The sequence below is a fragment of the Sturnus vulgaris genome, chromosome 3, assembly GCF_052056855.1.
Source record: "Sturnus vulgaris isolate bStuVul1 chromosome 3, bStuVul1.hap1, whole genome shotgun sequence".
NCBI classification, from domain to species: domain Eukaryota; kingdom Metazoa; phylum Chordata; class Aves; order Passeriformes; family Sturnidae; genus Sturnus; species Sturnus vulgaris.
In genome coordinates, this window is record NC_142245.1 from 30,892,025 (window position 1) to 30,907,392 (window position 15,368).

Below are 15,368 nucleotides of genomic sequence, written 5' to 3' on the forward strand. Positions count from 1 at the left end.
AATAGCTATTTGGATGCATAAGAGCAAATTTATACTAAACCCGGCAAATCTTGAGTAAAATCTGATGACATAGAAATCACTGGGTGCAGCTTGCAAAGGTGATATTTTATATATTATTCACATAAAACCATTAGTTTGACTAATGAAGTCTCTACAGAACAAGAAGTTGTTTCCATTAACAGCAGAACAAGAGGAAGAAAAAATCAAAATAAAATAATGTCATGTGCAGGCTATTTTAAAACATTTTTGACTGTTATTTCAAAATCAAATTTCCACAAATAAAGAGAAAAATTTTATTCATTGCAGCACTCTCTGCAAAGTCGGAAGGTTAAAAGAAAGTTATTTTGTAACCAAGCATAAAATAGGCATTTGAAAAATGATTTCGCTGGGAAAAAACACAATTTTTTCCACATTAAGATAACTTAAGAACACCCAAATTGATTTTTATTAGACTTCGCATATTCACTTCTGAGCTGACACATGCATGAGACATTCATCCCCAAAGGTCACTTCTCAGAAGGCTATAAGTAACTGGAAACAGCACTGCAGGATGAAATGATGGCTCATTGCTGACTATTACTGCTGGAGAGTGATAGATATTTTACTCCTGAGGCTAAGAGACAGATTCTGCAAATAAATTTTTATTTCTTGGCAGTGCCGATAGCCGAAACACGATGTGATAGAGCTGGTTTTCCCAATGTTATTATTTGACTTAGAGTGCGGGATGGATGCAGGCAAGGCCCGTGGGCCCGTGTTGGGGGGAGCCCACCACAGGCTTTTCTCCAGGGCCAGCAGAGGACGGCACAGGGCGAGCCGTGGCTCCTGGCACCCCATGGTGACTAGCCCAGCACAGTGCTGTGCTCTTGTCCTGCTCGTTGCCCTGCCCCAGCTGCTCAGCTCTCTGCTGGAAGCTCGCCTCCAGGCCCAAGGCAAATGACGCTGCTCAGCCTGGCTGCGATCGCCTCATTCCCCCTCCCCAGCCCTCGGTCACTCCATGCTTTATTCTCTCCCTCCCCTCGTCTTTTTGGTGTCAGCATTAGCCACTGAGGTTGTTTAGCCCAGAGAAGAGGTGGCTTGGGGCAGGTTGTAGCCAGGTAAGAGTCAGCCTCTTCTCCCGCAAACAGGACACAGCCCAGGCTGCGCCAGGGGAGGTGGAGGTTGGATGGCAGGACGAATTTCTTCACAAAAGGTCTCATTAGACACTGGAATGGCCTGCCCAGAGAGGTGTGGAGTCACCATCTCTAGAGGTGCTCAAGAAATGACTGGAAATGGCACTTAATGCCCTGATCGATTTGATTTGGTGTTTGGTCAAGAATGGACTATAACTCAGACGCTTTATCCAACATAATAACTGCGTGAAAACAAAACACGAGAGACCCACCTCGACTTACAGCTTTTACAATTACAGGGACCCCAGCCCCTGTCCCAGCCGCTGTCCCAGCCCCTGTCCCAGCCGCTCCCCGGCCCCGCCTCCTCCCCGCCCGTCGCGGGCCCTGGCGCAGGCGCGGCCCGGCCATGGCGGCGGCCGTGGAGCGGCGCCTTGCCGAATTCCGCGCCGCCCGCGGCAGCGCTGCCGCCGCTCCGCGCCCCGCCGAGCCGCCGGGAAAGGCCGCGGCTCCGGAGGCCGCCGAGGGACCGCGGGCAGCCGCGGTGGGCCCGGGCGGCGGCGCTCAGGTGAGCGCCGAGGCGGGCGGGGCGGGGGTGCGGCGGCCGGCCGGTGCCTGACGCCGCGTCTCCCCGCCGCTTCCGCAGGTTCGTCCCGGCGCGGCGGCGGCTCCGGTCTGGGCGCGCCCGCTGCTGCTGAAGGTGCTGCTGTGGGCCGTGCTGCTGGCGCTGTTCGTGGAGCTGGAGCTCGGCCTTCCCTACTTCATCCTCTCCCTGCTCTACTGGATGTACGCCGGCACCCGCGGCCCCGCCGAGCGGCGGCCCGGCGAGCTCAGCGCCTACTCCGTGTTCAACCCCGGCTGCGCCGCCATCGCCGGGACGCTGACGGCCGAGCAGCTGGAGCGGGAGCTGCACTACCGGCCGGCGGCGGGCAGGTAGCGCCCGGGCCGGCGGGGACTGCGCTGCGCTGGGACTGCCGCCGCCCCGAGGGAGGGCCGCGGCTTGGGGAATGAAATGGGGTTTGTTCCTATGCAAAAAACCTCCTGAGCCTTACTGCTGGCCCCGTGTCCCCCCGCGCCGGCCCGTCCCGAATAAAGCCGTAGCAAAGCCTGCGCTCTGGTCTCGTTTCCTGGGGCCGGGCAGCTGTTTCGGCCGAGAGGCACGGCCTTGTCAGAGCTGCGGCTGCCAGCGTGTCAGCTGGAGGGCTTCAGCTCCCGGGAGCTTTGCCACAGGTGACAGAAAGGCTGGCGTTTGACTACACCTGCAGTAGAAGGGCCCGCTTCTGCTCTCCCCTGCACCGGCTGGAAACCTCATTCCGAAGAAACGACGTGAAAAAATAGGCTGCTGCTTTAGTTTGCAATGGTGTCTTCCATCTAACATAAACATCAATTTATAATTCCTTTTTTACTTCAATTACAGCTTTCATAATTGTACGCCAAAAAATACTCCTGGCAGGTGTACTTGTATGATCCACTATTTGTTTTAATACGTAGATCATTGCATTGAGCCAGACCTGATCAGCAAAGTCGTAGTCACCGCTGCTCAAAGCATGTAAAAAACACATGGATGTGGCATTTGAGAACATGGTTTAGTGTTGTACATGGTGGTGATGCTACATAGACAGTTGGACTTGATGATCTTAAAGGTTTTTCCAACCATAACAATTTTATGATTCATTAAGTCATTGTTTTGAAAAGCAGCTGCTAGAACTTGTGTCTCTGATGACAGAACTGAGAAGTCACAAATTGGTCTTTCAAATCTCGTTCCATTATGTCTTTTCTAATTAAACAGTTAAACACAATGTTAAGGCTTGACTCAACACAAGTTTCATCACTGGTTGTAGAAACAAAAGTGATGCTTTGAATTTAACTGGACTAGTAAGAGAGTAATAGTTTTAAGCACATGTAATATGTTAACATTGCTAAGTATCCCATAATAGCTCTTCCACATCACTCTCACACTTTCTGTCTTGGGCTGTTGTATAAATTCCAAGTCCTGCTATTTAAAGGCACAAAATTGCCATTTGCACATATTCTATCATCCTCCAGTAAACCCCCGCCCGGAGTTTCCATTCTTCTTACTTAATCCTTTTGACTCTATAACATGCTGGATTTTGGATTTGATTAACGTAGGCTCAACAGGGTCAAAGGTCTCTTGGTAGTGGACACACAGATGCACATAGAAAGCATTGTTTCCTTGGAAGAACCACAGGCTGTGAATCTTACCATTCTTAAAAAGTGTTCTAATTACAGGGTAAGAAGTAATTAGATGATACTCAAAACACCTGTAAGCAATGGAATTTTGTGAAGTGAAAATTTATTCACAACAACAAAAATAAACATCGGCATAGTGTATATGGGGAGTTGATAATCTGACATCTTGTACAGTTCAGTTCTATGGGTATTTTTAAAACAAGGAAATACATGCAAATAAATATTAAATATAAGGTGAGATCCATGAAATTATAAAAATTCATAGCAGCAATGCTGGAAATAAAGTTTTTACTTGCTATAAACTCTAGCTGCATTATGTCCAGGTGGATTTATAGACTCTTGTATTTAATGCTTCATGAAATAAGTTACCACAGTAAGTGAGCATGAAGCCAAAAGGCACAAGAAATAAAAATTGACACAGTTCATCTCTTCCAGTGCTTTGTGTTGGTTTGCTTATTTCATGCTACTCAAATAAATGTACATTACACATTGTGAAATAGAGATGGCACAAATAACAAAGGCTTGTAAAAGGTTTTACTGAAACAGATAAAGTATGATGGAGAAATTGGCATTGAGGCCTTGCACAGTCTCTAAATACACAAATACTGTAATTCTGCTTGGTGGTAATTACTTCCACTGAGTTGTTTTGAGAGGGGATTTAAAAAGGTTTGAACAAGTGAGAGCTTAATTAGAGGAGGAAAAAAATTTTCTCTGCAGCCTTCTGCTTGGCTAAGACTTCACCTTGTTACCTTACTTTCCTCTTTGTATTCTAACAAAGCAGAAGTCGCCAAGATAAGTTAACTGGAATTATTCCTGTGGGCCCAATGCCGTCAGTTCACAAACAAGTTGGAGGGACAAGAATCACTTACTAATTCAAAACCACAACAAGCCGGAAATGCTCTTTATTCCCATGTCTGTCCTCTTTTATTTGTTACACACACTTGTTTGTCCAGCACAGCAGAGTGTTAAAACACTTCTGTAACTTCCTGTTGTCATAGCAGAACTATCATCTTGCCAACAGCTGCATAAGCAGCAGAATTTTTTTTTCCCAGGTTTGCATATAACTAAGCAGGACCAGCATCCACTCCTGAATATTAATGAGTGAAATTATTCCCACCAGTGTTCATTAAGCCACAGCTGTATATTGCATCTGTCACCACGCTGCCCTTTCACCTGCCAGTGACAATCTTTAGTACTTTTTTCCTATTATTAGCACCTCAGGGTAGACGTTAGATAGAAACATCAAGCATACTCTCTATGTACAGGAAGCTGATTAATTAACTTGTAGGGCAGCAGTGAATGCCTGCATGAAAGTAGACAAGTATTGTATTGACGGTCACACAACACAGAAGGTAGTTATTAAACATACAGAAGAACCTGAAGTGCTTCATTCCAAAGTCAGCTTTGCAACTGGTGTCAGGGAGGGAAGGCCTGGAAGCAGCCTGCAGAGAAGCCAGCATGCTGAAGACACGTAAGCCAGCCTGAGAACTGTGGTGGATTTCTGCAAACATATCTTTCTCCCTGGAGCTCAATTACAAGCATTAGAGCAGAAGAAGGTAACACATCCTCTCTAATTCAATTCTAACCTTTTGATTGCAAAACTAATCCATGCTGTTGGCAATTAGGATTCTAATACAATGATTAAATAATCCCATGCAAAGCAATCTAGCTTCAGGCAGGAAAGATTCTGAGTTACATCCCAGAATATCCAGTCCACTTTCCTGGCAATAGGGGCTGTGAATGTAAGTGCAAAGAGACTTGAAAATAGGGAGGGTTATTTCTGCTGAGTAGTTGCAACTGCTTTGCAATGGAAGTTACTTATTTATTACAAGAAATCTATGAGTGGGGAGATTCTCAGGGCTAGTATTTGGCACTTTGCCTCTTTGTTGTAAAGGGAGCCCAAAAAAGAGCAGAGCAAATGACAAGCTTTGCACATCTTAAGTGATGTAACTTATCACATCCTGTTTCTAAAGGTACTTCTGCTTGTCCCCAGCAACTCTTGTCAACATCAGGGAGGAAACACACTACACAGGCCAGATGGGGAAAAGCTCATGGAGTTCAGGATTTTTTGTTTGAAGTTGTTGGTTTTGTTTGGGGCTTTTTTGGAATGCCGCTGATGGGAATCTGGCAGGCTCTGGAGGATGGCAGCCCACCCCGGTTAAAGGGGGCGGGAGCTGTCCTTGGTCCTGAACCCACGCCCTGCACAAGGGCCACCTCGCCCTCCGCACACCTGGGTACCTTGTGTCACAGGACAGAAGGGGCAAGGCCGGAGGGGAAACAAAAGTGAGCGAGTACACACTGCCAACTACCGAATCTTTGCAATGAGGAGAAGTCTGCTGAGACCAGCAGTGGCCACAAGCTGACACAAGCTGTGTGTTTGCACCCACAAGAAGCACAGTAAAGCTCAGACAGGAAACATTCTCTTGAAACAAGCCCATCACCCCGTCCCTGTGAACACCTGTGTGCCCACCAGGTGGGCAGACTAGCATTAACAAAGGAGGGCTGTGCATGCAGGGGACATTTCCATCCATGTCAACAGAGATAACAAGCGCCTATTCCTAGCAGAGGAGGTTCCTAAAAGATACTGCATTTTTGTTTGGATTTTTATATTTTTAAAGGGAAGCTTAAAGATAGCATTCAGAAGTGTTCACTACACTACCTGCTGTATATTGATAGACCTTCAGGATGCTGTTCTTCACCTACCCAGAAAACAGATAAGCATATTTTCAACTTTAACTTTGGGAAACCCCTGCTACAAAACTGATCCTTCCCTGAAACACAAGTTGTGTCCCACTAAATTATTTTTTCTAAAAATGGAGACGGCACCTTACCCTATCTCCAGAAAAGTCTAAATGCATTTTTTGGCAATAATCATATTCTATATCCCTGTAATTTAATCAGTCTAACACTCAGCTCACCCACTCAACACTAATAAGCCATTGACCCTGTGGTTTCAGACTGGATCAATGCTACGCTTAAGTTTTGGACCCCCGGAGGCCTTGTGTGCAAATAGGAAAAAAACTCCTTTAACTTACTTTAGACGTGACCAATTTTTCCTCTGATGTGTTGATTACATTAGCAGATTGCTTTCCCTAGAAACCTTTGTCCAACAGCCTGCAGGCGATGAGCAGCATATGCTTAAGTTTCTTGCTGGAGATGGCAAACTTAAGCCACTTGCTTGGGTATTTAAGGGTTTTCAGGTATATTACACAGTTCATTGTTCTCAGTCTGATTCACCTGCAGAAATCTCAGCTGAATGTGGCCTGACAAGTGGCAGCATAGACACTGCTGCCTACTGTGCCCCCACTGCTGATACTGTTGGCTGGACATTTCAGAGGTTTCATACTGCTGTCTCTCTGGACATACAAGTGTTCCAATCTCCAGCGCTCCCAGCTTTTCCGAAACTCCATCTGAACCTAACATAAGCAAAGAAGGAAACAAAAGGAATGAATGTAAAACTAATCAGCTCTTTAAATGACTCCATCAGAAAAAAGCAAGGATACCACACTACTGAGAAAAGCTGGAAGTGCTTTAAACTTGCAATATTATTGCTTCCAATTATCCAATTATCTCATTAATTCATTGTAAGCCATTCCACATTTAAAATAATGGTGATATTCATTTTTACTTGCAGAAAAAAAAGCTCTTTTATGCACTAGAAAATCTTACCTTCATTATTTTGCTCTAAATTGTATTCACCTGCAACACTGATTGTACTCTATGCCCTACCAGTACTAACAATTAAGCTGACTTTGCTTATCAGCCATGAAACAGCTGAAAAGACTGGTTTTCTGCTCAATATTGCACCACAGGTATTCTTAAGAGTTCTAACTTCTGGTTTGATTTAAACATTATTATGTCCTGGATTATTTTTGTTCTTTGAACATTTATGTGGGTTCTTTTTATTTCATACAAAACCACATGTTTATTCAGAATCGAAAACAACACTTAAGCAAGTTTGAGACTCTACTTCTTCCCCTTTTAAATAGCAATTACAGTATCTCGTTCCAGATACTGGCTTTTCTTAAAGGTACAAAGTATGTTCATCTAATCACAGGTTCTGGGTGAAACTGTGTAACTTCTGCACTGGTTTGGAAGTTTATCCAGGATTTTGCAACTGCTAAACAAGAACAGAATTAGATCTTCCTGTTCTACCAGTAAAGTTCTTGCCACTTGACTGAAGAAAGACCCTCCATTAGCTTTTAACACATAAGGCAGAGGACATAAAATTTCACACTTGTTACTCTAGATAAAGGCAAGAGTCCACAGTAATAAGTTCATTATGGTGTGTACTTTAGCTAGGAAATAAGTTCACTGTAGGTGGGTCACTTAAGGGAGCTTTCTCTGGAGATGCTTTTTCTTTTATTTTAGGATCTCATACTGACTACCAAGAAACTAAGTAGGTTGATGGCAGTTTCAGCACAGGTTTATCATCGTGCCCAGGCTGTTGAAACCTTCATATTATGAGGGAAACTTCCTAGGGAACCAGCTGCTGTATGTCTTCTTTCTTGGCTTGTTCACTGTGAAATACTGAATTTGAGAAGCAGCCCTAAAAAAGGAGCAAAACTTTACAAAACTAGTTGTCTTTCCCTCGTGGGTACCTCTATCAGTGCCTGTCAGCTCTGGGCTACAGCCCTTGTATTGAATATTCTGCTGGAACCAGCTGCATCTCTGTGTTTCTGACGATCTGTCAGAATCCAGAATCTGACCTCCACTGTCACAACCAAATGGGTCAGAAGGAAAGATGCTGAGACAGATGCTTGTATTTTACCATGCTAAAGGAGTTTTGTTGTGTCAAAAGATGCACAAAGACACCAGAGAAAGACACTATATCTGGGATAGCTTGGTATAGAATGAGGGAGAATGGTCAGACGAAGGCAGAAATGCAGGAACTGTGGTTGTCTGCAGGAAAAGAATTGACCATATTACCACTCCAGTACTTGGCAGCTTTTGTGGACATGGAAAACAATAAGGCAGCACTGGGAAAAAGCTGCTCTAGGCATTTACTGGCAAATCCTGAATGAAAGCATGACCATAGGGACTGACAGAGTAAGTCAGAGAGCAATAGAAATAGGTACCTTTAGGTCAGTCAAAGAGAGGAAATGAATCTTTACTCCAGCTAGACATGACAGGCTTGAGCTATGATACAAATAGCCTGCAAAACTGAGATAAAGTGAATGGAAGACCTGAACAAAAGCCTTTAGGGTCCATTTTAGGAATGGATATGACTGGCATAATATCATGGCATAATATCAGTTTTCTCTCCTGGAGTCAGGAAGAGGGTAAGGAGCAGCTCTGCTTGCCCGTGTTGAATTGAGCTTTTGCCTAGATGGCTTTGGAATTGGTTCAGATTTATTTTGCGGAGGCAGGTCCTCAGCACAGAAGTAGATCTACAGATCTTGCAGCAAAATAATTATCCTAGTAACTTCCCTGAGTTGGTAAGATTCCCCAGAAATAAGCTCTGTAGGAAAAAAAGGATACCAAGAACAAAGTTCCCATGATGTGATGATTTTGGCTGGGGTAGAGTTAATTTTCTTCACAGCAGGTAGTGTGGGGCTGTGTTTATCTGTGCTAGAAACAGTGTTGGTAATATAGAGATGCTTTTGTTATTGCTGAGCAGGGCTTGCACACTACCAAGGCTTTTTCAGCTTCTCATCCCACCCTGACAGCAGGAAAGCTGGAGGTGTGCAAGAAGTTGAGAAGACACCTGCCTGCCAGTGGAAAGCAGCTTTAGTAGCCTTTGTCTCAACCCAAGAGTTTTCTCACTTTTATTCCTTCAACCATCACACCGAAGCGGAGTGAGCAAGTGGCTGCATGGTGCATAGTTGCTGTTTGAGGTTAAACCATGACATGTGAGAAAGGGGAAGAAAAAGTTTTATGTAGGGTATTTTAAGAGAAAGGAAAGAGGTGGGAGAACTTGAAAAAGATGGTCATGGAGGTTAAAGTTGAAGATCCCTCACTGAGAGCTCTTGATTGAGCTTTATGCAGCTAATGGGGAAGGAAGCTGACAGTGTGGCAATGAATCTGGAATCTAATTATAAAAAAGGGCTAAGTTTTGGCAAAAAAAATCTCAGCAAGTGATAGTGAAAGGAAAGTAGGTCTAAAATGGGATGGAATTGAGCTGATAGAAGATTTAATTGATAGTCTGTATAGAGAATGAAAAGAAATTAAAAGCAAAAGGGAGGATTGGACAGTATTTCAAGAATTCAAGAGTCCTGGCATCAGGACAGATTCTTTCAAGTAGAAGAGACTGAATTGTACTTCCATTGTGATAAGAAGGCAAAAAGGAAAACCAAGGCTACAGAGAATGCATCTTCAACTAAGTGGTGGAAACCATCTCTGTGGTTTAAAATATTTCTTATAGAAAGCAGCACTAACAGCAGAAAAGCTGGTCATATTAAGCCTAACTCACTTTGCAAAGAACAGTGGTGGTAACAGGCAATCTTATGAGACCCTACTGTTGGCTTCAGAGCAAGTTCAGAGAAAATCCAGAATCCTTCAGGCAAAATAAGACTGAAATATGAAGAAATTATCTTTTTTTTTTTTTTTTTTCAGAAGTAGATACTAGAAAAGGGCATTAATATCACTTCTAGCTTAATTTCTATTATTGATCTGGGCACCAGGACTTGCAAAGAACTTTCATTCTGTATGGTTAAGGAAAAAGAGTCAATGAGTCACAAACAAAAATGAAATGTAGACCACATTGCAGTGTGTTGGAAGACAGTTTCTAATTTAGTTTAGCAGAAGAATTCTCCTGTAGTTTAGAACATACGTTACTTAGTCAAACCCTTTGCAAATATTTTTTTAATGGATGCTGATGACCAGGCTTGACAAAATCCTACTCCCTTTGAACAAGAGTTAGAACAAGCAAAATAATTAATCCTAGACTGTTGGTGAAGCTGAACTCATCACGTTTAGATTTTATGAATTACATTACAAAGGCAAGAGAATTATAGTAACAAGAGATTTGGAGCATTTCTTAGAAACATTGGTAAGCTATTACACAGTCAGCTCCCTCAAATGAAACAAACCTGCCTGTTTGAGGGCTTGTAATAAAGTTTGGGTTATGATGTAACTTTGCCCCTATTTAATGCGAAGGAATTCATTGAACATTGCACATGAGAGGCCTGGCTGCAGCTGCACAAGGGATGTATGAGCAAATGCCAAGGTGAATCAAAAGAAAGACACGATCCACCAGCAGACGGTGCTGCATCTCAGGATTGAAATACACCTGTAAAGCCATACAAGGAATTTGAAACAAATATTCTCTAATTCATGACATGCAGCAAATGACATTCATTCACAATAGTGAAGCCTGCTGCTACTCACCTCTGATTTTGGTAAGCAGTAGAATTAATAAATTCACTTCAATCAAATCTTATTCACAACCTACATAAGTGAGCAGACTCCTGCAAGTCTTAATTCAGGATGCCTGCTGTTTTTCTGTTGACTCCAGCCTGGCCATAATGACACAAGTAACAAATTTTTCTACTGATTCCAGTTCCTTGATGAGGCCTGTCTCTCAATAAATGATCTTGAATTACTATGTCATCATTAAAAGTAGAGGAGTTGTTGTGAGTGTAAAACATATTGATGTGCATTTAATTTAATAATGTATTGATTAAATGAGTAGTGTTTGCTTCCCTTACAAACCCAGCTGCTGAATGAATGAATGAATGAATGAATGAATGAATGAATGAATGAATAATAATCACTTAGAAGGTAACACGAGAGATTCCTGCAATACTGAAACAGAATAATACCCTTTCCCACAACAAGGCTGGGTTTCAGCAGAAGTCACAGAAGATGGTACTTGCAATCAATTAACTCAAAGCCAAAGGAACATTTTTCTGGCTCTGTGAGTTTATCACTCTGTGAAATTCAGTTTTAATGAGAGAGTGATGATGCCTTCAAGCAGCTAGGCTACAGGGAAACCAAATGAAACCAAACTGTACAGCAATAGCCTTGACGATTCTCCAGCTTCATCAACAAGCTGAGCTGAGTTCATAGAATAAAATGGGCTCCACTCTCACATTCACAAAAACAAGCAAATAAGAAGCACTATAAGACAGATTAAGAAGAGCAGCTGTAACTCTTAATTAAAGAATCCACCAGTGCAAACTACACAATTGTAAGAAAGACTATTTGTGAGATTCCACATTTACAAATAGTGACTTGTAAATTATACTGCCTGAATTCTTTCCAAACACATTTGTCTGATGAGTTATCCCACAGAGCTGTGCAGGGAAGGATCTGTTAAAAAAAAAAAGTCCTGAACAAGGAAAATTGAAAATTTGCAGTTCAAGACCATTTTCAATTTCCTTTTCCTGTAGCGTACGCTGATAAGGCAAATTCGAACAGTGTCTCTCTTACCTCATTATTGATGAAACAGTAAAGAATTGCAACCATCAGCCCCTGAAATCCACAAAAATGAGAACAGTGAGCAGAAGTTTCCTCACTTTGCAAATTCAGTGGCAGAGAGCTAGAGGCTCCACACTGACACATCTCAGACAAGACTGAAAGGTGGAGAGTCCTTGGTTCCTGTCAACTCTGATGGCAGACAGAGGTTTGATTAAACTACATCTCAAAGCACATGGCCCTAGGAAAAAGGGGCTGTTGTTTCCTTCTATCTGTTGTTTTTGTCTAGCGATTTCTTTCCCCTTCTTCCTTACAAAGCAAAGGTTTCAAGTCTTAAACACTTCATAAGTAATTCACAGTGGTCTTAAATACAGCTCTGTGCTTGATAAACAGGGAACGAGTGAGTGTTCAGGGAAACAGAGTAATAATTTCCTTACACAAGGAGACTCATTTGAAATGGCTTTACCTAAGGCAACAGTTAAATAAAAATTACAGTGAGCCTACGCTCTCCTCACACGTAGTTACAGTGGAGACAGCTACCTCTCCCAGCACAGATTTTCCAAGGAGTATCAGATATAGTGGAGAAAGCACAAAATGTGCTTTCAGCAATGCCACTGTACAATTACAGGAAATCACAGACAATTTTGCTATTGCTCTGAGGTGAACCATAGGAAGTAAACATTAATATGTGGACAGGAATACCAGCTTATTTTAGTAAAGTTAGCTGTTAAAAATTAGTCCTTACACTTTTCCTTCCACTGTCATAATCCTGTAACATCCAGTGCTAAACTGCAAAATACAAGGAACAGGGAGTATGCAATGAACAAAAGAAAGCAAGTCCCCAAACAGCAGTTTAAAAATTTCTTATGCCCATGGGCACAATGTGATTGCTACCTGGAATGAAGCAAAGGAGAGCTCAGTAAAAAGCTTCACAAAGCGCAGCATCCCTCTGGCATGCTCGTCAGTAATAAAGGCAAAGATGACCTCATGCGTCCCCAGCAGTGGGATCAGAGTCAGCGTAGACTTGGCCAACCTAAGATCACAAAGAAATTAAAAAGCACAGTGCCACTGATCAGACCATTGTTGGTCCAAATGATCACTGGGAGTCACCGTTTCTGCATTCTGTTTCTGGCACAGTTTCAACTTTGATAAGTTGCTGCAACACTTTGTGATGCAAGGTCCCCCTCCAGAGGCTTCAGGATAAAATCCTCAGAATAGCCTTAGTAAGTTCCTACAAGTTTTAACCTCCTCTACCACTTTACTGCAGACCATTTATTGGTGAGAACAAAGCTCTGTATCCAGCTACTGGTGTATTTCACCTGGAAAATCTTCTAAACTCAGTAAGAAGCCACGTGCTTTCTTGTACCTGTGATGTCTTTCCTCTGTATTATTTTCTTCACCTGTAATTGGGGAAGACAACCAAAACCTATCTTCTTGATGACCTGAAAGACATAATCTATCAATAACTGGCATCTTTTAAAAATATCTTGGCAAAGGGAAGAGTACTTGGTATTCCTTCCCACCTCTGTGGTGTGTTAAATGTTCTAAATATTGTAACTATCTGTACCTGCAGCACACTTTGTCAAAGCAATCAGTGTCTTGAAATGAGTGATAGCAAGTTCAAAGGCACAGCTAGCAAAGGATGAAAGACAAACCAACCTGAAATAAATTATTCTTTGTGAGAGAGCTCAAGGTACACAACCACAGGAAAAAATTCACAAGAATGATCTTTAATTCTCTTTTGATAGACATACATGCCAGCCACCCAACAGGTTAGTGAAAGATGCCTGGGGATCATATGGGAGCTTCCTGGGCCACAGAACTTACCAACATCTCACAACGACCTGTCTTGAGACAAGTCAGTAGATGCAAAATCACTCAACTAGCAGGACTGTCAGACCTCTGTAGAGCTTGTGTGTCTGAGGGCTATTGGCTGCTATTCTGAATCATGTAACCACTCTGGTTGGAAGGCACCTCTGGAAGTCTCTAGCCCAGCTCCAGTTTCACAACAGATTAATCAAGGCTCTTCCAGCCAAGTTTTGAGTGTCTCCAAGATCCTTCAAAGCCCCTCTGGGCATCTCTTCGAGCATCAGACCACTTTGACTGTGAATTTATTTTCACCTAACATGCAAGGGGAATTTCTCTTGCTATAACTTGTGACCTCTACCCTTGTCCTTTCACTGTAACCCTCTGAAAAGACTCTCTTTTCTGTAAAAGTGGACTTGGAATCAAAGCCTCCACCTCAAACAAGTCCTCATCTCAGCTTTGATCTCTCAAGATACATTAGGATTTCCAAAATTTCATGTGAGGTAAAGAAGGTAGGTAACATACACAGGAATTCTACACTGATAAGAAATCACCAAAGCACGTGCTGTATCTAGTTTTGAAGGCTGCAGCATCGAAATACCTATGTAAAATAGCTAAGTCCAGTGCCAGCAGCAGTCCAGATACCATAGCATGTAGCTCCACACTTCAAGAGCTAACTTGTTATTCTTACATTGTTTTTCAGACTGCAGTACAAAAGTCAAGACACAGAAATGAAACCATGAATCTTATCAGGGTGATTAAGTAACAGGAAGAATACAGACAGGGATAGACTGACTGCAAACCAAAAATTGAACATATCTGTGATAGCCCTGACATTTCTCTTGAAACAGCTCATGCATTTAAGATTGAAAGTTTTTGCAACAACAACTGGCAAGAAGAACAAGGAGCAAAACTCAAAATGATTGCATCTTGTCTTCCTTGAAGTGAAAGCTTTTATTTCTATCAACTAATATTATTTTGTTCAAATTACAATAAGATAGTGTATTTCAGCTGGGAGGAACCTATGATAATCACCTGTTCAAAACTTAAAGCACGTTCTTAAGGGCACTGTCCAAATGCCTCTTAAACACTGACAGGCTTGGGGCATTGACCATCTCTCTAGAAAGCCCATTCCAGGGTTTGACCATCCTCTCAATACAGAAATGCTTCCTAATGTCCAATCTGAACGTCCCTCAGTGCAGCTGTGAACTATTCCCACATGTCCTGCCACTGGATACCCTGGAGAAGAGCTCAGCACCTCCCTCTCCACTTCTACTGCTCAGGGGGCTGTAGAAGGGAATGTGGCCATCCCTCAGAGCCCTTTGCTCCAAACTAGACAAGTCAAAGTCCTCAGCCACTCCTCACAGGACATTCCTTCCAGCCCTTGCACCAGCTTTGCTGCCCTCCTCTGGGTGATTTCAAGGACTCTGGCATTCTGTACTTGCATGTCCTGCAGGTATTTATAAATATCTACTCAGTTAATACTCATCCAGTCTAATGGAAGACTGTAAAAGTGACAGACATCAAGCCTTCTGTTAATAACACAGGTGAAATATCTGCCCTGGTTTCACTGAGACTTTTCAGTGGACTGACTGTCCAAGCAGTTACACTAATGCATGACACCACACTTGTGCATTACTCAAGGGCTGTGCTCTTTAACCATCTTTGTCAACCCACTCTTTTCATGTATGTCCTTGTCTGCTTCTATTCTGATGAGCATGAAAAATGTCAGACCACCTTAAGACATACCTGCATTTTATATCAGTTTTGCACATCAAATTGGCCTGTAGTTTGGAGATGATGATGCATATAACTCTGATGAAGATGAGGAAATTCACCTGGAGAAATGAAAGAATTTAGATCACCATCAATAAACACATGCATAAG

The 15,368-nt window shown here is 42.8% G+C and overlaps 2 protein-coding genes across 3 annotated transcripts in view; one reads left to right on the plus strand and one right to left on the minus strand.

Annotated features, from left to right (window-relative positions):
- Positions 1–1,515: 1,515 nt before the first annotated feature.
- Positions 1,516–3,751, plus strand: SAYSD1 (SAYSVFN motif domain containing 1). The gene is made up of 2 exons (XM_014877243.2): positions 1,516–1,674; positions 1,753–3,751. The coding sequence occupies exons 1-2, from the start codon at positions 1,516–1,518 to the stop codon at positions 2,041–2,043; spliced, it is 450 nt and encodes a 149-aa protein (XP_014732729.1). The 3' UTR covers positions 2,044–3,751.
- Positions 3,404–15,368, minus strand: part of GLP1R (glucagon like peptide 1 receptor) — an 83,168-nt gene continuing 71,203 nt past the window's right edge. For both annotated transcript variants that reach the window (XM_088161284.1, XM_014877287.2), the window contains 4 exons: positions 15,231–15,319; positions 12,570–12,708; positions 11,691–11,732; positions 3,404–6,733 (listed from right to left, as the gene is read on the minus strand). In XM_088161284.1, coding sequence (XP_088017410.1) covers positions 6,566–6,733; positions 11,691–11,732; positions 12,570–12,708; positions 15,231–15,319 — 438 coding nt within the window. In that variant the 3' untranslated portion in view covers positions 3,404–6,565. The remainder of the gene's footprint in view (positions 6,734–11,690; positions 11,733–12,569; positions 12,709–15,230; positions 15,320–15,368) is intronic.